Source organism: Durio zibethinus, chromosome 28 (assembly GCF_047325235.1).
Source record: "Durio zibethinus cultivar Kanyao isolate XHJ-2024 chromosome 28, ASM4732523v1, whole genome shotgun sequence".
In the NCBI taxonomy this organism is placed as follows: Eukaryota; Viridiplantae; Streptophyta; class Magnoliopsida; order Malvales; family Malvaceae; genus Durio; species Durio zibethinus.
This window is the reverse complement of record NC_143189.1, coordinates 7,500,786-7,527,312: the sequence shown is the minus strand read 5'-3', so window position 1 is coordinate 7,527,312 and position 26,527 is coordinate 7,500,786. Positions and strand designations below refer to the sequence as shown.

The 26,527-nt window shown below is 30.4% G+C and overlaps 1 protein-coding gene and 1 pseudogene across 1 annotated transcript; both read left to right on the top strand.

Moving 5' to 3' along the window:
- Positions 1 to 7,317: 7,317 nt before the first annotated feature.
- On the top strand, positions 7,318 to 7,908 carry LOC149510706 (pleiotropic drug resistance protein 1 pseudogene; annotated as a pseudogene).
- Positions 7,909 to 8,783: 875 nt separating this feature from the next.
- LOC111289156 (pleiotropic drug resistance protein 1-like) lies at positions 8,784 to 15,110 on the top strand. Its single transcript, XM_089756752.1, has 20 exons — positions 8,784 to 8,943; positions 9,104 to 9,180; positions 9,488 to 9,541; positions 9,628 to 9,718; positions 9,807 to 10,108; positions 10,195 to 10,476; positions 10,565 to 10,881; positions 10,996 to 11,156; positions 11,252 to 11,355; positions 11,442 to 11,598; positions 11,681 to 11,809; positions 11,891 to 12,051; positions 12,170 to 12,502; positions 12,913 to 13,203; positions 13,298 to 13,381; positions 13,487 to 13,620; positions 13,763 to 13,990; positions 14,080 to 14,251; positions 14,362 to 14,616; positions 14,728 to 15,110. Exons 1-20 carry the CDS (start codon positions 8,817 to 8,819, stop codon positions 14,992 to 14,994), a joined length of 3,726 nt encoding a protein of 1,241 aa, XP_089612878.1. The 5' UTR covers positions 8,784 to 8,816; the 3' UTR covers positions 14,995 to 15,110.
- Positions 15,111 to 26,527: the final 11,417 nt, after the last annotated feature.

The following is a 26,527-nucleotide window of genomic DNA, read 5'->3' as shown; positions in this document are numbered from 1 at the left end:
TAGACTGAGAACTCAAACCTAAAATTGCAATTCAATGTTTCTTGTGTGACATTTGACCAAATTTCTATATAGAAAATCTTGTGGCCTATTGTTTTTTTCTTCACTTAAAAGTGGTCATGGATTGGAGAAGCTATGTATCAATCATCACATGGTGTTGATCTTTCATTTCTAGACGAACAGAGAGTTTGGGATCTTTATTTTTCAGGTTTTCAACTACAATCTTGAAAAAGAAAAAAATATATAAATGTAGGATAGGCAAGAACTATCGAAAAATATTTAGATGAAATTTTTTAGGTGATATTGTGAAATATTTTATTAAATGATTAAAAAAAATTAAAATAAAAAACAAATTAATAGATTAAAAAGTTTTATTACTTAAATCAAATGTGCAAATTTTATAAATTTTTTAAAATTTGTTATATATTTTTTGATAGTTTTTTTACTAAAAATTTTAATGAAATTTTTATATTTGAACAAATATTAATCAAATTTAAATTGTAAATAACATTTTCAGTAAATTTTTATATATTATTGATATTCTCATTTAATTTTATCAATCAATCGATTTGAATTTTTTATTAACGTTTTTATTAGATATTTTAATAAATAACTTTACAAATTTCACTTAAAAAATTATCACTTAACGAATTTCACATTGCCAAATCTTGTTAAATTTGAAATGAGTTTTCAATATCATTACTTAATTAAATTTTCTAATTTTTATGCAATAAAAAATCGTTATAAATATATTATCATATTTGTTATGGCATAAAAATAAGAGAGAATTATAACTTAAAATAATAGTTCCATAATTATTATTTTTACTATTATATTAAAACATATTCATTAGAAAGATAAATAAGACTCTCTGTCAACATATAATTTGTTACGTTAACCCTTTATCACCATCATTGATATAACATAAAGTCATTGTAAAATATTTAGCAACAATAAAATAATGTTTTGCAACCATATTTCTGTCGCTAAAAACCATTTTGCTTATATGATTAAGTGCCCAATTCACTTTTCTATCTAACAAGCTAGAATTAAGGGGATATGGCTGGCAGCTCTATGCGGACTTTATAAATATGAAACCTTTGTATTCGGAGTTAAAAATTAATTATGAGAAGTGAAATGCAATATATATTTTACAAATAATAACAATAATTTTAAATTTACTGATGACTTTTGGATATTTATACATAATGAAAAGTAATATTTTTTTAAATTCAATTTAATTGATTCATGCAATTTTTTTAAGAGTATTAGTGGAGCTAGAATTTTTATTTAGTGGGAACTTAGTTTAAATATATTAAATTATAAAAAAAACAACAATAATAACATAATAATACTAAAAAATAAAACTTCCGTATCCAATTATAATTGTTAAAAATTTTATTATTGTTATTAATATGATTTTATATTTTGAAAACGTTGTACAATAACTTAGTTAGTAATACTTTTGATCACATTTTTTTAAAATACATAATTAAGTTACCATTCAACAAATTTTTTATTCAATTATACAAACAAATATTCCAAATATTGATTACTAAAAACTTTCTCTCAGCAATCAATTATAGTCTCAAAAACAAAAAAAAAAACTGAATTGATAAAATTTTTTTAATTTTATTAAAAATACATATAATATCAGAATTTTTTTGTCTTAATAGCTTTAGCCCCCATGAAACTATTGGACCTAAAGTGATAAATATAATAATGCAAAAATAATATATCACAATATGCTCACAGTAAACAGATAATAATCAATAATTAACAATGCAGGAAAGATAAAAGCACGTCAAAATTTACATAAAAAACTCTCAGTGTAGAAAAAAAAAATCACGGACTATTAAAAAAATTTTAATTATCAAATAATGTGCATACAAAGTTATTCTCTAGTTAAAATTAGAGCTAAACAATAATTAATTAGATAATTGAAGAAATCACGCTAAATAAATGACTAAATAAATATACTCTAGATTTGTTTATAGAAAGCTTCAACTTCGATCTTCACTATTTAAAATGTGAAATGCTGAGTCATGAACGTGTTAACAAAATTTTAGATCAATCAGATCATAGATCAACCTTCATTCAATCTCTTGATAAACTATCACTCTCTATTCTCCTTTTTCACTTTTCTCTTTTTCTTTTTTTGGTTTCTTTTTTTTGCTATTCAATGTTGCTTTTTTTTCATGTCACTTTAAAAGTAGCCTTCACATCTAATTAAAAATAGGGCTCTTGGGTTAAAAAGAAACAAAGTCCCATGGCCTTTAATTGGTCAACAATGAATGTGGTTTGACTCTACATCATAACAATCTCCCCTTCAGCCCCATTAAGAGGAGAGCCATCACTAGTAGTCTCATTCAAACGATTAACAAGATCATATATGCTTTTTTTTTTGCAATAACTCAATTTCTTCTTTTATTACTTTTAACCAATGCTATTTAGCTGAAGTAGTTTACACATCTTAGAAGTGTTCTAGCTCTTCCTCACTAGTAACTAAAATAAAATCTAAACTTGGATACTTAATGGATGGTCGAGGCTTTTTACTAGATCTTCTAAGTTAAGACTTTACACTACTTGATGCCAAAGGTAGCTTTCCCTATTCAACATTCTCTAATGAAGAGGATTGCTTACCCTATTCAACACTTTTTGAAGGAAAGAAACTACCCCCTACTCAAAACCGATTGTATCTAGCTCATCATAAACTGTGATTCGCTCATTTGTATCCTTAAGTTATATCTCTTGTTCATTTCCACCATCTATGACTCTTTAGGTGGAACCCCTATTAATGTTGTATCATCACACTTAACCATAACTCATGTAGTTTTCTCACTCTTTTCAAAGTTTGATATGGTTTCTTTTTCATAGAAGAACACATCTATACTTTTTACTATCTTTTTCTTTATAGGATCCCATAATCTGTAGCCAAATTCCTTGTCACTATGTCTGACAAACATGCGCTGTATGATTTTACTATCAAGCTTTGACCTTTGTTATTTCGACATATGCATGAATGCTTTACACCCAAAAACTTTTAAGTGAGAGTATGATGCATCTTTTCGCATTCATACTCTTTCTAGAATGTTAAAGCCTAAAGGAATTGATAGTGATCTATTAATTAAATAACAAGATGTGTTAATTGCTTTACCTCATAATGGCTTTGGTAATTTTATCTTACTCAACATTCATTTGACTTTTTTCATAATGATGCGATTCATCATTTCAGCTACACTATTATATCATGATGTTTTAGGTTTTGTCATTTTATACTTGATCACATACTATAAATAATATTCTTTAAAGTCTTTGGATATGTATTCCCCATAATTATTAGTCTGAATACACTTTAAGGGCAACCTTGTCATTCTTTCTATCCTAGCATAAAATTTTTGAAAATGTTGTAGTATCTAACTTTTATTTTTTAATATATACATTTAAGTTTTACGTGAAGCATCATCAATAAAAGTAACAAAATACTTACTATCATCCAATGACTCAACCTCAATGGTACCACATACATCAAAATGAATCAATTGTAATATGTTTTTTTCCCTTTGAGAATGCTTACAAAAAGAAATTCTATGAGACATGCCATATAAACATTGTTCACATAAAGGAAAAGACATATCTTTGGTTAAGAAAATAAAAGACTACGCCATCAAAATCTGTAATCCCTTCTCATATATATGTGCCAGCCTTTTGTGCTGCAAATTTGCTAAAACAACATCTTTAATGGTATTTATCTTATTGTCATTCAATTACATTTACGCAACATTGTTTTTCTCTTACAACTATCATATAGATATTTTGAAAAGCTTTTACTGTCCATTTTGTTATTGACTTTCATATCATTCCTTATGAAAGACATTAATTTCAAGCAAATTCATTCTCATATTTGGAATGTGTCTGATATCCTTTAAAGTCAACATGTGACCTTATTAAGTTGTAAAATAATATCACCAACCTCAATAATTTACGATGTACTCTTATTTTTCATATTGGTAAAACCAAAGTCTCCTATTTTGTAAGTTACAAACAACTCATTCTTGGAAACACAATGATATGCCGTTCTTATGTGAACTATCCACTCAATGTCTAGATGACCCACATGATTATAGTCATATGTATACAAATCAAAGTAATTGAATTACTATTTGAATTCACTGCTACAATATTATCATCATTTGAACTTTTGCCTTTCTTATCTTTTCGTTCTTGCTTTAAGATTTTGCAATCTGTTTTATGTTATTGAGTTTACCATAGTGGTAGCACTTTGCTTTATCTTTGAACTTGGATCTATGTCTAAACTTGCTACGACCTTTTGAATTATGACATTTATCGATGTTTTTGCCTCAATTCTTTTCTGTGACAAAAGCTTAATTCTTAGAGTCTAACTCTTTTTTCCTTTATTTCTTCATTAAGCATATTATTCTTTACCATCTCCAATATCATCTTGTAGTCAGAAGCTGAATCAAGAATAGTCACAACTAGAATATTCTAGCTATTTGAGAATGAACCAAAAAAAAAAAATGCCTTCATTTCATCATCTATTTTAAGGACTATAGTACTCATCCAATTGAATATATCTTGATAATCACGCAAATGTTCTGTAATTAATCGTCCATTATTATATTGTAAAGATGTAAACTTTTTAACAAGCATAAATTTATTCATGCTTGTCTTCCTCTTATACAATGTTGTTAATTTTTTTCAAACAATATGAGTATTTGTCTTCTGTACTACATTATAGAATACACTGATATTAACTCATTTTCTAATTATGGCCAGTATCTTTCTACCTAATTTCTTACAATTTTCATCTTTCATATTTGTTGCTTTAGTTAAATCATTTACTACTGGCTCATGCAATTCTTTGCAATATAAATGATATTCCATCATTAGATTCCAAATTGAATAATTTGATATTGTTAATTTTATTATGAAACCTATGTCACCCTCCATAATTGCAAATAAAATTTACTTATATATTGGGTTGTTACTGTACTGATGTTTTAAAATAACCATAACTCTAACACCAATCATTGGGTCTAAAGTGATAAATACAATAACGCAAAAATAATATATTGTAATAAAACTCACAGCGAATAGACAACAATTAATAATTAAAAACGCAACAAAAATAAAGCACACTAAGATTTTTATGAAAAATTCTTTGGTATAGAAGGAAAAATCAAGAATCACAAAAAAAAAAAATCTTCACTATCAAATATTGGGCATATAAATTTTTTTTCTAGTTAAAACTAGAACTAAACAACAATTAGAGAAATAATTAGAGAAATTCTACTAAATAAGTGATTCAACAAATATACTCTAAATTTATTTTTAGAAAGCTTCAACTTTGATTTTTATTGTTTAGAATGTAAAATACTGAATTGTTAATGTATTGACAAAATTTTAATTCAATCAAACATGAATCAATCTCCATTCAACCTTTTGATAAAGTAGTAGCTTTCCCATCTCTTTCTCTTTTTCTTTTTCAGGTTTCTTTTTGCTCTATTCGTCGCCCTATTTTTTTTTTTTCACGCCACTTTAAAAACAACCCTCGCATATCATTAAAAATAGAACTTTTGCGGTAAAACACCTTTAATTGGTTAACAATAAATGAGATTGGACTCCACATCAGAACATGAACCTCATGAGCCCCTGCCATGTTTAAGAGGTAACTTCAACAAGTTTACACCAATACCCATAATTTTTTTCCTTTTATCTCATGCTATGACTTTTCTTATAAATAAATATGTATACCAAAAATTCTAAATTGTAATTTAGGATTCAAATTCCAATTCTGAAGCCGGAATCTTAAAATGCCTATGAAACAAACAGTTAATCTTAATTACTTGACCATACTCATTTTTTTCTTTTTATTTAACTAAGAATTAATTGCATTTGTCATAATAATATTGAGAAAAATAAAGAGGATTATAGTCAATTATACAGTTAATTTTAATTATATATATATATATACTATATTTAATAAATCGAGAATTGGTTGCATAATGATTTCTTCTCACTCATGATTGTGCCTTTTACGTTTTATTATACTTAAATAAATCCTAATGATATGATTTGTATTCAAGTAGATGCTTATGTTGATCGAAAGATGTCACATTTATCGCCTAATCTTAAAGGTGTTACATTTACTTTTATAAGATTTGAAAAAAATTTCTTGCTTAATATTCAGTTTTCTAGTCTGTTAATTTTTCACGTTATTATTACATGTGGGGTTGACTTTTATGATAAGTTAAATATCAATTCATTGTCAAATTTTGGAAACGAATTTTATTTTCAACTTTATCAATTTAGTTCTATTTCAAACTCGGATGTTGTTTCTAGATGATCAAATCGACTAGAACTCATTCAAAATATAACAAATTTTGGATTATTTTAACCTCTAAAGATTTTTTGATAATTATGGGTAACAAAAATTCTTAATATTTATCTTCATAGTAATGGTCATGAATATAAATTTTTAAAAAAATGAAAAAAAAAATAAAAAGGAGACATTACAAAAAATCTTGAACTAGGAGAAAGAATACTTTATCTGTCTATATCCGTTTTGTTATCAATAATAGATATCATGTTGGTTTTTTATGATTTGCCCTATTAAAACAAAGTTTATAAATTTTTGCCATTAATTTTTTTTAATGAAATTACAAATACAAAAAAATTATAAATACAAAAAAATTATAACCATAATCAAATTTACTTTCATATATAAAAAATTATTAAATACAAAATTCAAATATATAAATTAAAGAGCAAAAATATATGATTTTGGATTCTTCTAAACACAAGAAAAACGTATCAACTTTTTACTATTAATTTTCCACTCATTACTTTTTCTTTTACAAAGTTTTCCGGTCATTAACCAAAACAGAAGAGAAAAGGGGGTTAGAAATAGTTTGAATTGGATTAGTCTAATTAGCACGTGAAAAGAAAAAAAAAAAAAAACAAATTGAAAAAGTTGACTCCAAATTTTGCTGAGGAATAAGACACGGCAAGAGTGGGACACAAGAATCTTACAAATAAGTTACCATTCAATTTAAAAAAAGATGGCATGGAATGGATTTTGTCTGCATAAATTATTCAATCCCCACGAGCCACCATGGAAAAGGCCGCCAGAGTTGTTGCAAACGAACTTTGTATATATGGCACAAATAACCTTACTTTTCTTGCACCAGGTTTTTCCATAGCTTCATAGTGGGTTTTGTCTTCCGTTCTTACAGTTTCAAAACTCTTGACATTTCTTGTTCGGATTCAAAGACAGAGCCTGATAACAAAACAAAACAAAACCAGACTTCTTCTTTTCCTCAATTCATCAAATTCTTGAGTTTCTAGGTTTTTAACAGGAAACCCCCTTTTTTTTTTTTTTTTGATTCTTTGATTTGAGCTCTGGGAGCGTGAAAGTTTTGATATTGATTTGGTAATGGAGGGTGGTGATATTTATAAAGCGAGTAGTAGTTTAAGGAGAAGTTTACGAGCAGGTAGTTCTTCGATATGGAGAAACAATGGTGTGGAAGTTTTTTCAAGGTCATCTCGAGAGGAGGATGATGAAGAAGCTTTAAAGTGGGCTGCACTTGAGAAACTACCAACTGTTGCTCGTCTCAGGAAAGGAATACTGACCAGCTCTCAAGGTGGTGCCAATGCAATCGATGTCTATGACCTTGGATGGCAAGAAAGGAGGACTTTGCTTGAGAGGTTGGTCAAAGTTGCAGAGGAAGACAATGAGAAATTCTTGTTGAAGCTCAGGAAACGCTTAGATAGGTATGAAGTTGTTATATTTTAATGTTTGGTTACTAAGAAAACAGAAATGGAAAGAAATATTTTTGGAGGGAAAATTTAGGGTCCGTTTGAATTACGCCACACCAAAAATCTACTTCTTTTTGGGTGAATTGCATTGTGTGATGTATGTAAATAGCAACTGGTGGTGCAATTGATTGCTATATTGTAAAAATGAAAATTTTACCCATTAGCATTAAAAAAGATTTCCACTATGAATTTTAATCTCACGTTACCTTATTTTTCTGTCATCGCTGTTTTTAATATTGCGAAACCAATTTTAGACAGATTATTTTGATGTAAAATGAAAATTCCGATCATCAATTTCCATTTGCACTAAAATTAAAATTTTTATTATTAATTTTAATTTCTTCTTTATAGTATTCAATTTTAATGTCATCACTACTTTAAATATTACGAAACCAATCTCTCTGCACGTCCGGACACTTTAAATAAAATCGTAGGAACTCTATTTTAGTCTTTTATTATCCGTAACAATAATCATTTGCTTTGGATTTTTTTCAGGGGTGGCATTGATCTTCCCACAATTGAAGTTAGATTCGAACATCTAAATATTGAAGCTGAAGCTTTCGTAGGAACCAGTGCTTTGCCTACAGTTCTTAATTTCACTACTGGTATATTTGAGGTAGCAACCTGGAAAATACTCGTTACTTCAAAATTGTACAGATTTTCTTTTTTAGGATTCTTTCTCACGTTCCACTTTGTATTCTGATTAAAGGGCTTGTTGAATTATATGGGTATTCTTTCTAGTAGAAAGAGAAAGCTAACCATCCTCAAAGACGCCAGTGGCATCGTTAAGCCGGGCAGGTAACATGGCGATCTCAATTCTCATCAACACCTGATTTGGATTTTTCCCTCTGAAACATAACGTTGGGAGGCCCTGCAATTCATCTTGTTTTTGCATTAAGTTCTGTCTTTTCTCTTTTTTCTAATTTGGAAGTGAAATTCTTTTGCAGTGTTCGGGGACAGTGACTTACAATGGGCATGGCATGGATGAGTTTGTGCCTCAGAGAACAGCTGCCTATATCAGTCAACATGATCTTCACATAGGAGAAATGACTGTGAGGGAAACTTTGGCCTTTTCTGCAAAATGCCAAGGGGTTGGAACGCGTTATGGTAAGTTTGATTGATTTCCACGCTTTCGATTTTTTCTTTTGACTTTCTTTTTTTGGTCCAAACTCCGAACATAACATATAATATATATTTTTGGAACAATCTACCTGTTTTCTTTCTTTTTATTCTTCAAAGCATGAAATTTTGTTGTTTTGGAGTACAGAGATGTTAGCAGAGTTGTCAAGAAGAGAGAAACAAGCAAACATTAAACCTGATCCTGATATTGATGTCTTCATGAAGGTAAGAATTAAGAAGCCATTGTAGTGTAAAATATGGACATCTTTTATTCCCAAGGCAGAAGGCATCTCTCTTTGGATTCTGCTTCAGGTGTCCTGTAAAATTAGTTCCATATGTCGCTTGAAATCATGTTCCATGCACTCAAGCCGATTCATTAACTTGGATTTGTCTTTTCGTTCATAACAATGGGAAATAAAATGGATTGAAAATCAGAAACGGAATTCAAATTAAGATTAATTTTATTTGACTGAAATCTCCATATAGAGAATCTTGTATTCATCGTGATTTACTGTGATTTTTAAAATTGCAGGCTGCAGCAACCGAAGGTCAGGAAGCAAATGTAGTCACAGATTATATTCTAAAGGTAATGTTAGAGAAAGCTGAAGTATACTGAAAGATATTAAAGGAGCACTAAACACTTATTGAATACCGTTGCCATAAATTTTGTAGATTTTAGGACTGGATGTATGTGCAGACACTATGGTAGGAGATGAAATGTTAAGGGGCATCTCTGGAGGACAAAGGAAGCGTGTCACAACAGGTAATTCATGAAATCAATTAAACCATTAAGTCCATTACCAAAGTACGAAATTTTATATCGTGGAATGTAATTATGTCAATGCAATTAGGTGAAATGCTGGTTGGACCAGCAAAAGCACTGTTTATGGATGAGATATCTACTGGTCTGGACAGCTCTGCAACTTTCCAAATTGTGAACTCCCTCAAGCAAATTGTTCACATCCTTAATGGAACCGCAGTCATCTCTCTTCTCCAGCCAGCTCCAGAGACATATGATTTGTTTGATGACATTATTCTCCTTTCTGATGGCCAAATAGTATATCAGGGTCCTCGAGAACACGTGCTGAGCTTTTTTGAATCTATGGGCTTTAGGTGTCCTGAGAGAAAAGGTGTGGCTGACTTCTTGCAAGAAGTGAGTCTTGACAGAGGTTTTGTTCCTTTCTTCATTGGGATAAAGTTGCTCTTCTATCACATTTAACTCGACTTTGTTCATTGCAGATTACATCCAGGAAAGATCAAATGCAGTATTGGGTACGTAGAGATCAACCTTACAGGTTTATCACGGCTAATGAATTTGCTGAGGCATACCAATCATCCCATGTGGGAATGAAACTTGGCAATGAACTTAGAACTCCATTTGAAAAAACGAAGAGCCACCCAGCTGCTTTAACAACTAGAAAATATGGTGTTGGAAAGCGGGAGTTGCTGGAAGCTTGCATCTCAAGGGAATATCTGTTGATGAAGAGAAACTCTTTCGTCTACATCTTCAAGTTTACGCAAGTGCGTACTAATGATATTTAATTCTTGTACCACAATTATTATGGTTCATATGACTGTGACTAACTTTTCTTTTCCTTTCTGCTACAAGCTCACAATAATGGCATTAATTACCATGACACTCTTTCTGAGGACTGAGATGAAGCGAGATTCAGTTGAAGGTGGAGGAATCTATATGGGGGCCTTGTTTTTTGGCTTGACTACGCTCATGTTCAATGGGATGGCTGAGCTTTCTATGACTATTGCTAAGCTTCCCGTCTTTTACAAGCAAAGAGACTTCCTATTTTTTCCTGCATGGGCATATGCTCTACCAACATGGATACTCAAGATCCCAATCACATTTGTAGAAGTTTCCATATGGGTATTTCTTACCTACTATGTCATTGGATTTGATCCAAATGTTGAAAGGTGAAAAAAAGAAATGACAACAAAATTTCATGGCGAACTTGATTATTATATACATGGTTGCTTGCTTATTAGCTCTGATTCAAATTGATGTGCAAGTAATTTTGTCTGGCGCAGGTTGTTTAGACAATACCTTTTACTCGTTCTCGTTAATCAGATGGCTTCGGGATTGTTTCGTTGCATTGCAGCTATAGCTAGAAACATGATTGTTGCTAACACTTTTGGGGCATTTTCTTTGCTTGTACTTTTTGCATTGGGTGGCTTTGTCCTGTCACGAGGTATGAGAAGTCTTAGACACAGAACAGGAATCAAACTTTAAATGAAAATTAAACTTTAAACAGTTCTAACCATTTTACCTTGTTTAATGAGACAGAGGACATAAAGAGTTGGTGGATATGGGGTTACTGGATTTCACCTATGATGTATGGACAAAACGCAATGATGGTTAATGAGTTCCTTGGGAACCAGTGGAGACGAGTAATATTTTGAATTTGCAATGTCTATGATTCTGCTTTTATCTCCTAACAATCAGCTGATCTTTTATATTTGCTTTCATATTGAAGGTTCTTCCGAACTCAACAGAATCACTGGGCATCGAAGTTTTGAAGTCTAGGGGTTTCTTCCAAGATGCACGCTGGTATTGGATCGGAGTAGGGGGATTGATTGGATTCAATTTATTGTTCAACTTTTGTTTTACTCTAGCTCTTACCTATCTAAACTGTGAGTAGTGCTTTACATGCTTAAACTTATGCATCTTTGGAAGGGGGGCTAATTGTTTACTACTTGTCAAATAAATATGCAGCATTTGAGAAGCCTCGGGCTGTAATATCTGATGAATCTGAAAGCATCAAACAAGCCAAAGGAGTTGGAGTTGGTGGAAGCATTCAGTTATCAAACCATGGAAGTAGCTCAAGTCATGTAACTAAATCAGGTATTATAGCTCATCTATATTTGTGTCAGTGTGTTTGTGTACAAGCCATTTTGTACAATGCTAAATCTAATTGACATGCAGAGAATCAAGATGACATTCAAAGAAGCATCTCTTCTAAGTCCTCATCTATGACTGAGGCAACTGTTGGGGCCATAGGCAACAAGAAAAAGGGAATGGTTCTTCCATTTGAGCCACATTCTATCACATTTGATGACATTATCTATTCTGTTGATATGCCACTGGTAACGTAACTTTCCATGTACAAATACCATCTATGTCCGGTGGTTGGATTGTATCTTGTTTCAGTTTAATCAGGTCCAGATATATGAGAGTTTATTTGATTGAATTGAGACTTTGTAGGAAATGAAAGAGCAAGGTGTCGCTGAAGATAGATTGGTGCTATTGAAGGGTGTTAGTGGTGCTTTCAGACCAGGTGTTCTCACGGCTCTAATGGGTGTTAGTGGTGCTGGTAAAACCACTCTGATGGATGTGCTTGCTGGCAGAAAAACTGGTGGTTATATCGATGGGAACATCACAGTTTCAGGTTTCACAAAGAGGCAAGAAACATTTGCTCGAGTATCCGGATACTGTGAGCAAAATGACATTCACTCTCCTCATGTCACTGTGTATGAATCCTTGCTCTATTCTGCTTGGCTTCGACTACCGACAGAAGTTGATGCTGAAACCAGAAAGGTTGGCATTCATGAAATCTTAAGCTGTTTCAAGTCTCTTATTCTACTTTGGCGCCTGTTAGAGGTTTTTACAAAGATAAGCCAATAGAAAATTCTATCTCAAACTCCACATTCAAGTTGAGAAGTTTTGAATGTGATAAAACATCTCTTTACTTACCCCTGCATTGCCTACAGAGTAGGATGAATTTAAGAAAGTCAACAGACATATATAACTGAGTTGAAAATGAAAAGGATTCTTTTTACCAATTTTTGTCTTGTTTCAAATAAACTTGTTTATTGCATTGACCATGGAATATATAGGTCATTTTATCTAGATTGAATTTCTGACAACAGAGTCCAACAAAATAACACATTTTCCTAATGATTACTTTGGCCTGGATTAAGTTGGTTTATTTCAATATATATTTTCAGATGTTCATCGAGGAAGTCATGGAGCTTGTTGAGCTGAATCCATTAAGGCAAGCACTAGTTGGTTTACCTGGTGTAAATGGTTTATCAACTGAGCAGCGAAAGAGGCTTACTATTGCAGTTGAGCTTGTGGCAAACCCCTCTATTATTTTCATGGATGAGCCAACTTCAGGGCTTGATGCAAGAGCTGCTGCAATTGTTATGAGAACAGTTAGGAACACAGTGGACACTGGAAGAACAGTTGTGTGTACCATCCATCAGCCAAGTATTGACATATTTGAAGCATTTGATCAGGTGAAAAATTTTTAAAAGTAACCTGAAAAAAATTTGCTGCTATTTAGTTGGTTCTTTATGTAATTGTGTAACAAAAATAGACATGCCATTGCAGCTATTCCTTCTGAAGCGTGGAGGACAAGAGATATATGTGGGGCCATTAGGACACCATTCTAAACATCTTATTAAGTATTTTGAGGTGAGATGAAATCAATGATCACAAATTACAAAGTTAATTAACTTATTCATTTCTCAGTTCACATGAACTATATATATCTAATACTATAATGTTCATTTCCTCCAGGGAATTGAAGGAGTTAGCAAAATCAAGGATGGCTACAATCCTGCAACTTGGATGTTGGAAGTTACCACAACAGCACAAGAATTAGCTTTAGGTGTTGATTTTGCTAATATTTACAAAAACTCAGAACTGTACAGGTAATAGGCTACTCAGATTCAACATTGCAACAAAAAGTGTAAACTGATTCAAACTAATCACTTTAATTCATCATAAGATCTATACATGGCCGAGCTATCTTAGATACCTTGAATTTGCTACTTATATGTTTCATTTGTTCAGGAGAAATAAAGCTCTTATTGAAGATTTAAGCAAACCTGCTCCTGGTTCAAGGGAACTCTATTTTCCAACTCAGTACTCTCAGTCATTCTTGACTCAGTGTACAGCTTGCTTATGGAAGCAGCACTGGTCATATTGGCGCAACCCACCATATACTGCCGTCAGATTTCTTTTTACAACCGTTATAGCATTGATGTTTGGGACACTGTTCTGGGACCTTGGCTCTAAAACGTAAGCTACAACTCAAGTACAATGGTTCAAGCTTCAATGTTGGTATTTATCAGCTTCATATATCTAATTGTCACATTGTGAAATTACAGGAACAGGAGGCAAGATCTGATCAATGCAATGGGTTCAATGTATGCTGCTGTTCTTTTCCTTGGCTTCCAAAACGCCTCATCTGTGCAGCCTGTTGTGGCGGTTGAAAGGACAGTCTTTTATAGAGAAAAAGCTGCTGGCATGTATTCTGCCATGCCATATGCCATTGCCCAGGCAAGTTTTTTCTTTTTTTTTTTCTTCCACATATTGAAGAGTCCAAAATGTAGCGAAAGTTGTACAAAATTTTAGTACATTATAGTTGATTTCCACTTTTGCAACTGCAGGTTGTGATCGAGATACCTTACGTTTTTATTCAATCTACTGTGTATAGCATTATAGTATATGCGATGATCGGGTTTGAATGGACTGCTGCTAAGTTCTTCTGGTATCTCTTCTTTATGTTCTTCTCCTTACTCTACTTCACCTTCTATGGCATGATGGCTGTGGCTGTCACACCAAACTACCACATTGCATCCATAGTTTCCGCAGCATTCTATGCATTATGGAATGCCTTTTCAGGATTCATCATCCCACGACCTGTAAGCACTGCTTTCACATAACTTTTTCTTTTCAAGTTCTTGATATATATCTTTAGCATACACTTCCTGAGGACTGACATTCTTCTCGCTTTCCAACTTGTTGAATTGCAGAGTATTCCTATATGGTGGAGATGGTACTATTGGATTTGTCCAGTAGCTTGGACCTTTTATGGATTGGTTGTTTCACAATTCGGAGACATACAAACCCCCCTTCTGGATGGCGACAGCGAAGAGACAGTTGAACAATTCTTGAGAAATTATTATGACTTCAAACATGATTTTCTGGGAGTAGTTGCAGCTGTAATTCTTGGTTTCGCTGTACTCTTTGGAGCAATCTTTACAGTGTCCATAAAGGCGTTCAATTTCCAAAGACGCTAGAATGTTTGGTTTGATACTTAATGTAGAGGGTTAAAAGGATCCATCTTTGTAATGTCAAAATGTTCCTTTATGTTTTTTTATTACCATATTAAATCTATGACATTTGAATTCTTATACATTTATTTCAAGATACAAATTCTTTCATTGTAATTGAAGATTTTGTTGTATGTAAAGTAACTATGAATCAATGAATAAAACTCTTCTTTCATATTTACAAAAATCTACAATTTCCGGTACCAAAGTCCATTTTTTCTTCAATTCTGTATTTGAAAATCTGAACACATACACTTGAAATTGGAATGCTTTGCACGTATAAATTCTTGGATACAAAATCAAATGATTTGGCGAAAGGGAAATGAAAAGCCAAACTAATTAAATATAGTGCATGGTGAAATGTTGATAGTTTGGGGCATTTTTCAAAAATATGATTCTTTTAAAATTTCATTTTATTCATGTAATCTCTTTAAAATTACATTTCAATAAATTTAAAATTTAAATCGAATATTTATAATTCTTTTACGATGCAATCTCCATTGTATAAAAAAATATTTATGTTCTTGTGACAAAGCCCAGCAATTACTAGTTTTTAGTTTTTATTTACATGCTATGGTAGCAAAATCCAGCGACAAAATATCGGTCCTGAGGCCTGAGTCTATTGTTCATCACTTGGATCTTTGATAGAATTTTTTAAGGCACGTCCCAACTCAAGATTTTATTATATAAATAATAATAATTTTAATCTAAAAATATATAATTAAAAACTCTCCAAAATCATCCTCCTAATCGTTTGATCTAATCCAGATACTTGATCTGTGAAAGTTTGTACTGTTTTGCTTTCAAAAATAATTTTTCAAGAGATTTATAGTTATTTCATTTAAAATCAAACAAATGGGAGGCTTTTTTTTTTTTTTTTTTTGTAAATGGGGAAATTAAGGGGATTCCAATATAGTTTTTTAATCGAAGAAAACACGATAAATCATTAAATCAAATGTTAAAATGTAAATAAATAGTTTTTAAGTATAAATTAGGGTTGGGATGAAATGAAGGTAAAATAGGAGGTTGACTAAAGAAGGAATTTCATTATGGAGGAACAAAAGCGATGAACCAGAAACTTGTGTTTCCTTGGGGGCCATAAAGTGTTAGTCAGGTCTTCGATATTTTCAAACATAGTTGCATCGCTAATCCCCAGTGTTTCATGCAATGGTGCTTGCGGGAGTTGCGGCAACCTGCTAAAATAAAAGGCTGCTAACATGCCGTTTCCTTTCTTTTCCATTTGGTCAAATTTTTATATTTTTTGTATTGATAGAAATCTGACAGCCTTGAATCTGATTGTAGAAATATCACGAACTCCATGACCAAGAGCTCTTTGGGCTAGAAATCAAATTCAAAATTTTAATTTTTAGTTTATTTTTAAATAAAATTTTAATTTTTTAAAAAAGTTTTGAAATTTTTATTTTTTTCAAATTTTTTTCAGATTTTTAAAAGTTTTAATTTCCAATTTTAAAAAATCATATTAATATTTTTTTGAAAATTTTTTAAATATTTGAATGTTTGTTTTTTTATTTTGATCTTTGATTTTTTCTGTTTTTATTTTGAAAATTTTATAAACATTTCAACATATATAATTTTTTTTATTTTTTGAAAATTTTCATTTTAAGACATTTTTATTTCATTCTAATGTGATAGTGTTACATCCCGCGTGAACATTATCAAGGCCAAGGCTTGAGCACCAGTGCAAAGAGACCAAACCCTCGCCTAAGCACCAGGCCACAAGAATAAGCCTTTACTAAAGTTGCCTGATGAGCTTAAAGACCTTGTGGGAAAAGCTTCTAGAAAGCCCTAGAAGAATGGTGCTGGCATTGGGCATGAGAAGGCTCTAGATAAGCCTCACCCAGGCCACTATTTGGAAAAAAAAAAAAGGCAAAAATACTGTAATGCCTAGCAAAGAAGCCTGGAGCCTTTTAGAACTAGTGCACTGCAGAGTGCTTAGAACTAGCCCCCTGCTAGAGATTGCCCAATCGACCTTATATATGGCTAGGGGCTTTGAAACCCTCTAGAATGTATATAAGAGCTACACACGTGGCTCTCTAGTGATACATAGGCCATAGGGGTTCATGTATAAATAGGGGTGCCCCCTTCCTTTAGGAACACATATAAGAGTTAGTGATTTTGTAAGCCATTCAAGCTACTCAACCACAATTGTATAAAGCAAAATTTTTTCATCAATAAAGGATCTTGTATTCTTTCACCAAGTGCCTTCTTAGTGTGTATACCTATTCAACTTTGTTAGAGGCTAACTTACGCATACTTAAACGACAGTTTCCTATTGAAGGCCGCATGATTGCTACGCTTAAGAGTAAAGCTCGAGACAATAACAGATCCACTAATGATATAACGATGACAAGGCAACAACTAACATTTTATCATTAGTTAAATAAACCACGTCATAACAAAGTTAACCCTTGAAGTAATGCAAATTTAGGTATTGAATTGTTTATTTTTAATTTTTTTTTTAAGTATCAAACCAATAAAAAATGACATAATAAAAAGGTTAAATAAGTATTTAGCCATTAAAAAAACTTAGAGGAGCATGATTATGAGAGCCACCTTAATGAGAGAAAAACTTTGTTTAGATTATTGTTATAATGTTTTAGTCCGAAGACTTGATTGTTAGATGTAAAAATTTAAAATCATACAGATATAAAAAGTAACCATCAATCATTTTTAAAGTGTGATTGGCCATAGAAAAAATTTATCTTTTTAATAAAATAATAAAACAAGTTTAAAGTTTATTAAAAAAATAATTTTAGTTTACGAAATAAGATTGGATTTGGGAGTTGGTTACATGTCGAGAAAAATTAGCACCCCACAATGCCCATAAAATTGGTATCAATTAATCATGCATTATCATTGGTTTTGGATAAAAATGATTTCATTTTAAGATTTAATAATAATTCTCTTTCTTTTTAAGAAATAAAATAAAAAAAATTATTTAGAAATGTTGAAAAAATCTATAAATTAAAGAAATAATTTAAAATTTTCCAACATAAAGATAGAATTTGAAGAAAATCTTTTTCGTCTAAGAATTATCACAATATTTTCTTAAAAATAAAATAATATTCTATGACAATAATAATTATTGGCAACTATCCTATATCTAGATAGAGTATAAAAAATTATATTTCTTGAAATATTATTTTAATTTTATTTATTTATTCATTTTTTAAACTAATTTTTTAGAGAACTTTTCATGTAGTAAAAAATGAAAAAATGATATAATTAATATTAATTATCAATAATTAAAATAAACATACATATATGCATAATAAATGTAAACATTAATCTAAAAATGAGATATACGCAAGTGACAATAAAATGCGAACTTTAGAAATTGGATTTTGAAATATAAATAGGCCACTTGAACTCTCTAACATTTAGCTAAAATTTGGATACAACTATTTATATTTAAAATCTTAATTTATTATTTATTATTCTTTATCTAATATTTTTTAAAAAATAAAATTATATGAAAATTTTTAATAAAATAAAATTTCTTAAATATCTTATCATTTAGGTAGTATTTAAAAATAAATTATTTCACAAAATGATTTCATATAAAACCTTGAATTTTGGGATGGTCTCAGGGTTTTAAGTGGATGAAGATTTCAAGGTTTTTATTTAGAGTTTTAATTAAGGCTCAGAGTTTCAAGATTGTATTTTAGGGTCTTGGGTTTTATCTAGGGTTTAGGGTTTTACCTAAAGCTTTGTTTTAGGGTTTTATTTAGACTTTTTTTTTAGGGTTTTGAGGTTTTAAGAATTTACAAACCTCTTTAAAAATTTTCAACATCTAGATAAATTTTCAGAGCAAACTCGTATTTTATAATTTTCTAAATAATGAATTTTTATATATTTTCCATTTTTATTAAAATTTTATTATTCTTATTATTTATTATTTATTATTTTAGGTGGAATTAATAATAATAATATTATTATTATTATTATTATATTTTGAGTTGCATGAATTTATCTTAGAATTTTTTCACTACAATTTTTGTTGTGAATTTGGCATTCAAAGTGTAAAGGATTAAAGTTAACAAGTTGAAAGAAAAATAAAAACTGCCTGAAGATCGAATAAAATAGTAGCTAATTGTAATCACATCTACAAACTATCAAGTTTCAAACAGTAGCTAATTTGCTTAAGGGAAATTTTGCTAAGCTAAATAACTACTAAAACCAATTAAAGAAAGGTTTAAATGAAATTTAAAACAAAAAAAAAATACAAAAAGAAGTAAGCTAAACAGCCAAGGATTTAACAACTAGAGAAACTAAAACTAAAAAGTAGGGTTTTAAATTTTATGAGCAAATGATCAAGATATCAAAGCTAAGCACGAAAGATTTAAGCATGACATGCTCGAAAAGGTCTAAAGAGATTACTTTTTCTGTGAGCTTCAAGCCCCTTTTTTTTTTTTGTTTTTTTGTTGAATATTTTCAGGTTTCCTTTCAGCTATTGCCTTTATACTTTTTCTTATAATTTTACAGTTTTTTTTTGCTACTCTTTTCAAGTTTTTCGCTACAAGTTTCCTAATGCTATTATCGATTCTTTTATTTTTTGTTTTGCTGAAAGTACCTCCTCTGTGTCTTCAATTTTGTTTTGTATTTTCCCATCATAGTTTCCCTTTTTTTTTTTTTGGCCATTTCTCCTTTTTAAAAACTCTACCTTTTTTTCTTTTGTCCTTCATTTTTCGTTCTGGTCTTTTTCATGTTCTTCCTCATGCTACTATTGTATGATCACCAGTTTTTATGATTTTTGCGTCTTGTCCTACAACTTCTCTTCTGCCATTCTTTTTGTATTTTTTTTTTAAATTTTCTTGCAGTTTTTCCTTTTTGCCATTTTTCTCTTGTTCCCATTGTTGCCTCTATCTTTTTTTAGTTTCTAGCTCTTCGTCTAAGTCACCTATTACTAGTAGCTTCTGGTAGCTTTACCATCCCCTATCTTTTTCAAAATTTTTTACCCAATCACCCTTTTATTTTACTTTTCCTTTTGCCCCTTCCTTTGGTTGCCTTTCATTTTTTGCTTCTTCTCAATTCCTAGTTCACTCGTTTTTGGTCACTCTCTTACTTCCTTTTACCACCCAGCTTCTTTTTTGGTTTTTTTTTTTCATTGCTTTCATTCCCTATTTTCTCCTGTATTTTGTGTTTTCTACTCCTTTTCTTTTCTGCATTATGTTTTTTTTTGTTTAGTTTTTGGTTCTTTTTCTCTTCTTTTTTCATTGAACCGTAAATCTTTTTTCTCATTTCTACTTGCCTTTTTGCTTTAGCAGTTAGCAAAACTGCCTAACCCACATTTCTCTATACCTCATTGCCATCTTCCTTGAATGTCCTTATGCATTTTTCTTTAAGCATAATGGCTTTTCATGCATTTTTTTTTTTGGTTTGTTGTTTTTATTTTTTTCACATGAAACTTGCTTCCATCAACTTCTTTTTTGTACTTTCATGTCCCATGTATGTATGTTTTTAAATTGAGTAGGCTAAGCTTTTTTATTATATATATTTATTTTCATTTTTATTTATATTATTTTTTATTATTTATGTTTTTAATATGTTTTAAATATTTCTTTATATCTATTATATACGTATTTTTTATTTTTAATATTTTACTTTTTATTATTATTATTTTTTATATATGTAATGGCCAACAATGGGACATTGATGGGCTTTAAGAATAACTTTTTTTAAAATGCTTTTTACTAGACTATTCCGGATATTATTTAAGCCACTGTAGTGGACTTCACTATGGGGCTCACATTGGGCTTCATCCTCGAGCATCTAAACATGGACTATTAATGAACCCAAAAAATTGATGATCAAGGCACAATTACAAAAACAAACTCATTTTAAAAAATTAAAATATCCCAAATAAAATTAAGTATTCAAAGCTATCCTTTTTTGCATATTTCTGAGAATCATGAATAATGCAAAGACATAAACAACAATTTTGTCTGGATATTATTTCCTAAGGTAATTTTTTTTTTTTTTTTGGTTTTGGTTGTTATTTTTTTGTTTTTTTATTTTTTTCTTAAGATGACTAGAATTAAGCTATAGGTTGAAGGATAAGGATGATTGGGATTAAACCACATGTTGAATAAAGTGACTAGAACTAAACCAAAAGTTGAATCAAGTGACTGTTAATCTGGGCCTACATGCCAGCTAATTTGGGCTTTTGTACTAGCTAATTCTGAGTTTATGTGCTATTTAAACTAGGTTTAAATTTTTATTGGTGCCAGCTACACTGGACTTAAATTTTATTAGATGTTAGCTAAGTTGAGCTTAAATCTTCATTGAGTGCTAGTTACACTGGGTTTAATTTTCACTGAATGTCAACTAAGCTGGGTTTAAATTTTATTGGGTGCTAGCTAAGCTAGGCATATCATTTCATCAAGGGCTAACTAAATCGAGCTTAAATTTCATTGGGTGCTAGATAATTTAGGCCTAAAATTTTGTTGAGTGCGAGGTAATATGGTTTTAAATTTTTGATCGAATACTAGCTAAACTATGCTTAAATTTCATTGGGAGCCAGATAATCCAATTTTAAATTTCATTTGGTGCCAGATAATTTAAACTTAAAATTTTATTGAGTGCTAGGTAATCTAGGTTTAAATTTTTTCATCGAGTGCTAGCTAAACTGGGCTTAAATTTTATTGGGTGCCAGATAATCTAAGCTTAAACTTTCATTGAGTACCAAGTAATCTGAGCTTAAAATTTCATTTCTTTAGGGGAACTGACAATCTCTATTAGAAATGAAAAAGATAAAAATTTTCTTTCTTAATGATTGGATAAGTCTGTAGCCAGAGATTTTTGTTGATTCAAAAAGATTTCACCACTTAAAGGGAATAAAGGGGTGTACACTTTTTCAACTAATCTAGCCTACATGTCAGCTAAATTGGGCTTATATGTAATTTAAACTGGGCTTATGTATCAACTAATTATGTAATTTAATGATTTCTCAATGCCAACTAACATTGAGCTTATATGTCAGCTAGATTGGGCTTAAATTTCGATTGATGCTAGCTAAACTGGCCTTACAACTTCATTGGTGCTAGCTAATCTTGGCTTACATACCAACTAAACTAGGCTTAAATTTTGATTGATGCTAACGAAACTGGCTTAAAACTTTATTGGTGCCAATTAATATGGGCTTACGTGCTAGTTAAATTGGGCTTAAAACTTATATGCTAGCTAAACTGAGCTTAAAATTTTACTAATGCTAGAAAAATTGGACCTAAATTTTTTTTTAGAGAATTGGCAATCCCTACTAGAAATAAAGGAGGTGAAAATTTTCTTTTCAAATGGATTGAATAGTTTAATGCATGAGGTTTTTGTTCATTCAAAAGGGTTTCTCCATATGAAGAGAATAAAAAAGGCTTATACTTTTTCATGTAAGCTCATAAATGGAATATAAGTTCTTCTACAAACATGAATCCCTTGAATACCAAACATGTTCAACATTTTCTTTGGCCTTTAAATGTAATATTTTGATATATATCAAGCTTTAATATTTTCAGATCTTTAAAAAAAGCTTGGCTTATCTCTGTTCAATATCTACAACATTTAGCATTAGGAGTGGCATTAAAGATTTGCCTAGACTGGCTTTTTTAGAGTTTTCACCTTAGAGCCACATTTATTTTTTTATGTTTTCCTTTTTTTAATTTTTTATTGATTATCACATCATGCACTTAAAAAATCAAAGCTAATAAAAAAGGATTAATGGTCCAAAAAGAAAATTAAGTAATAAATAGAGACCAAAAGGTTCATTGATTTCAAAGCCATTTTTCTACGAAAAGCTTTTTAATTTTTAAGCGTCCATACTTGATCCAATGTGAATTTTTCACAGGATGTAATGTAAGCTAACATTCAGGTTTTCGAAAGAAAAGGGTAAATAGGCTCAAAGCAAGTATTTAAGGGTAATTAAAACCAAGGAACATTATTTCATTTGAATGATTCATTCTAAAGTATATGTCTTTTCATTTTCTTGTGTTTTTCACCCATTCATTTCATTTCTATTTTACTTTCTTTCTTCTTTTACTTTATTTTTCTTTCATTTTTCCTCTTTTTTCTCACATTTTTCTTTTGTATTTTTTCATTGAGTGGATTCAAAAACTTTTAAGAATTTTTATATTAGGCTTTTACCCTAACATACAGGATTTCATTGGAACATCACCATTTTTTTAACACCTACATGCATTTTTTTTTCTTTAGTGTGAAGGGTGATATTTAGTTAGGATTTATTTTGAAAGAATTATATCAGGATCAATGGTGTAGCAAATGATAAATTTCTACATTAATGAAGGGATGATGAAATACAACCATTTGTCATTTCAAGTATAGTCACTTAAATTGAAAAGAAAATCTTATTGGAAAAATAAATATGAAGAAAGGTTTTTTCACTTCAAAAGTTTTTTTTTTTTTTTTGAAATTATTGGTTTTCTTGACTTTTCTTTTGGCTTTTTGCATTTTATACTTTTAGCTTTTTCCTTGTTTTTTCTCCAAAAATTTTAGATTTGTCAGGACTCTATTTGGATTTATTTGAATTCCTTAAGTGCATGATATCATAACCATTTTTCTTTTTCTCTTTTTTTTTCTCTTTTTTTTTTTGTAACATGCCTCCTATAAACTTATACCTAAATTCAATTTGCCACTAATGCATTTAATGGAAGATGCCTGAGAAAAAAAGTCATGTGAAATGAATAAGAAAAAAATCAAATGGTCTATGTCATTCCACAAAAATAAAACAAATGGGTTGATCATGACTTAAGTTATCTTAAGAGGCAATGAGGACTTTTTTTTCTGATCAATGTGCTCTTAAGAGACTGGACTAGATCAATTTTAGGATAAAAAGTTGATAAGTTGGTAAGTCTAAGGTCATTTTAAAAGACTTGGAATGGCTTTGATTTTGAAAATTTTTGAAGCTACAACGTAACATTGAAATATCACATTACCACATATGAATTCTTAAAAAAAAAATTTTGTGTATGCCTAATCTTCTAAGAATCCCAATTTTTCTTTTTCAATTAGTTATTTCATTGTTCATTGCCTTGGAAAAGAATATCACCTTTTGATATCATACATTATCAGGTCAGAACAAGATTCATGAATTCAAATTCATGGCTTTTATAGGGTCACAATTGATGAAATGGACTCAACTGGATAATTTAAGGAGTTTAGGTATTTGAGAAATTTCTAATAGTGATCGTCAACTCATTCGAGACTCAAAACTTTCCTTTTTTTTCCCTTTTTTCTTTTTTTTTCACTTTTTCCATTTTCCCATTTTTAAAGGCACTTCTCTTTCTATAATCTTAGGATTTAACTATGTGAGGTTTTATTCAAATATAATAATTTCCCCTTTTTACTATTTTTCTTTCAAAGTAAACCTATAAATCCAAAACTTAAAAGAAATGAACAAACCTCAAATGATAATATAAATCTGTGAAACATTATGATGCATAGTGTCCATTCATTCAATGCAAACATTCAGACTTACCGAAAAATTCACATTCTCGATAGTGCTTTAAGATGACATTTAAAGTTATAAAAACAAAAGTTCCCCAATTGGCGCTTCAACTTTAACATCATTTTTTTGCAACTCCATCACTATCAATCATTAAAACTACTAACTAGTTCTTTAAACTTCATGAGATCTGCGTCAATCAAAGCCTAAACTATATCTTTGAAGGTAGTACAATTTCTATGGAATGCCCTTCAATCCCATCATGGAATTCACATTTAACATTGGGATTATACCACTCGGGTAAGGAGACCTTTTAGGTTTTGTAAGGATAACTGAAATTCTATGATTTTTTATAAGATAAAGAGCTCAGCATAAAATATTGGGAATGAATGATACATCTTGACTCTCTTTCTTTTACGACTTTTTGAATGGTTTAGGTTGATCTTTTGTTTTGTGAATGTTTGTGGCAAAGGAATTGGAATATAGGAATGAAATGATTAAGGAAAATTACCAACCTGAGGTGTCGGTTGAGAATAATATGGTGACGAATAGAAATAATCATTCACCAAATCTTTTCATATCATAGTGAGGTTTCTCTTATTTTATCTTTCAACAATTATTTTTTAGGCATATTCCTCTGTAATATTCTCTTGCCTTTCATAATGAGTTTCTAATTTGGCATTCATAATTCTTTCTCTTTTTATCTCATTCTTGATTATGCCTACAACAAATAGCGAATCAACAAATTCTAAGGATGTATTACCCATCAACTTATCATAATAAGGAGAATGAAGGGTATCCATAAATAGAGAATTCAACTCTTTATTAGTTAAAGGTGGTTGGACTTGCAATGCAACATCTTTCCATCTAACAACATACTCTTTATAGCTCTTATTGGGTTTCTCTCATATTTTAAAAGGTTAATTGATCTGGAGCTAACTCTAATATATTCTGATACCACTTCAAGTATACCCAGGATAAATCCCTTTAAGTATGAATTTAGCAGCTTTCCAAATTGTGATACTAATGAACTATTGCCACAGTTAAACTTTCTTGAAAGACATGAATAAGTAACTTTTTATCACTTGCATACCTAATCATTTTGTGACAGTATTAAGTCAAATGTGTTTCAAGACATCTAATTTCATTATACTTATTAAATATTGGGACCTTGAATTTAGTGGAATAACCACATCTAGAATTAGCTGGGATTCCTTTGTATCACCATATTTATCCTTATCTTCAACAACTTGAATTCTTTCTTTCAAGTGACTATACTTTCTTTGTTTATCTAGATTCCATAGCTTCTCCCTTAAGGGTCTTAAGCTAGGTCATTTGGGTTGGTCATTTCCTTGAGTAAAAAGTCCTTCAATAATATTTTTTACCTCTCTTATAAAATAAATATTCTTTTAATCATTTGCAGAAACTACAGGGATTATTCTTCAAGAAATTCCATTTTAAAGCACACGTGAATAGCATTCTATTGAGTGGATACATAAATGGATGAATAAATGGATGAATGAATGAATGAAACATGAATGACAAAACTCTTTATTGAAAAATGTGGAAATTGAAAAAGGGGATGAGTTAAAGACAAACCATAATTCACATATTCAAGATAAAAAAGACATCATATTAACATAAAAAAAATCTTCCACATTGAAAAAATTGACAAAACATTTTATTTTCCAAACAACCTATCATTCGTAAACCCTTTTTAATGAAAAAAATCCTATCTATGTTCATTATCATGACATATTTTTCTTATTGATTTTAAATCTTTAACCCCCTATTGTCGTTGGATCAAATTATTTTACATCTATGAGTGATTGCACCTTGTGTTTGAACTTACAATTCTCAATGGACTACCTCATAATCCCACCATGGTATTCGCATCTTGCATTTGGGTCAAAATATTTTGGATACGGAGTAAAGGCATTGAAGGCACAAGGACTATAAAGTGTCTCTTAAATAGATAGGGAAAGAGTTTTTCATATGAAATGGGGATGGTATCTAACTATTTTTTTT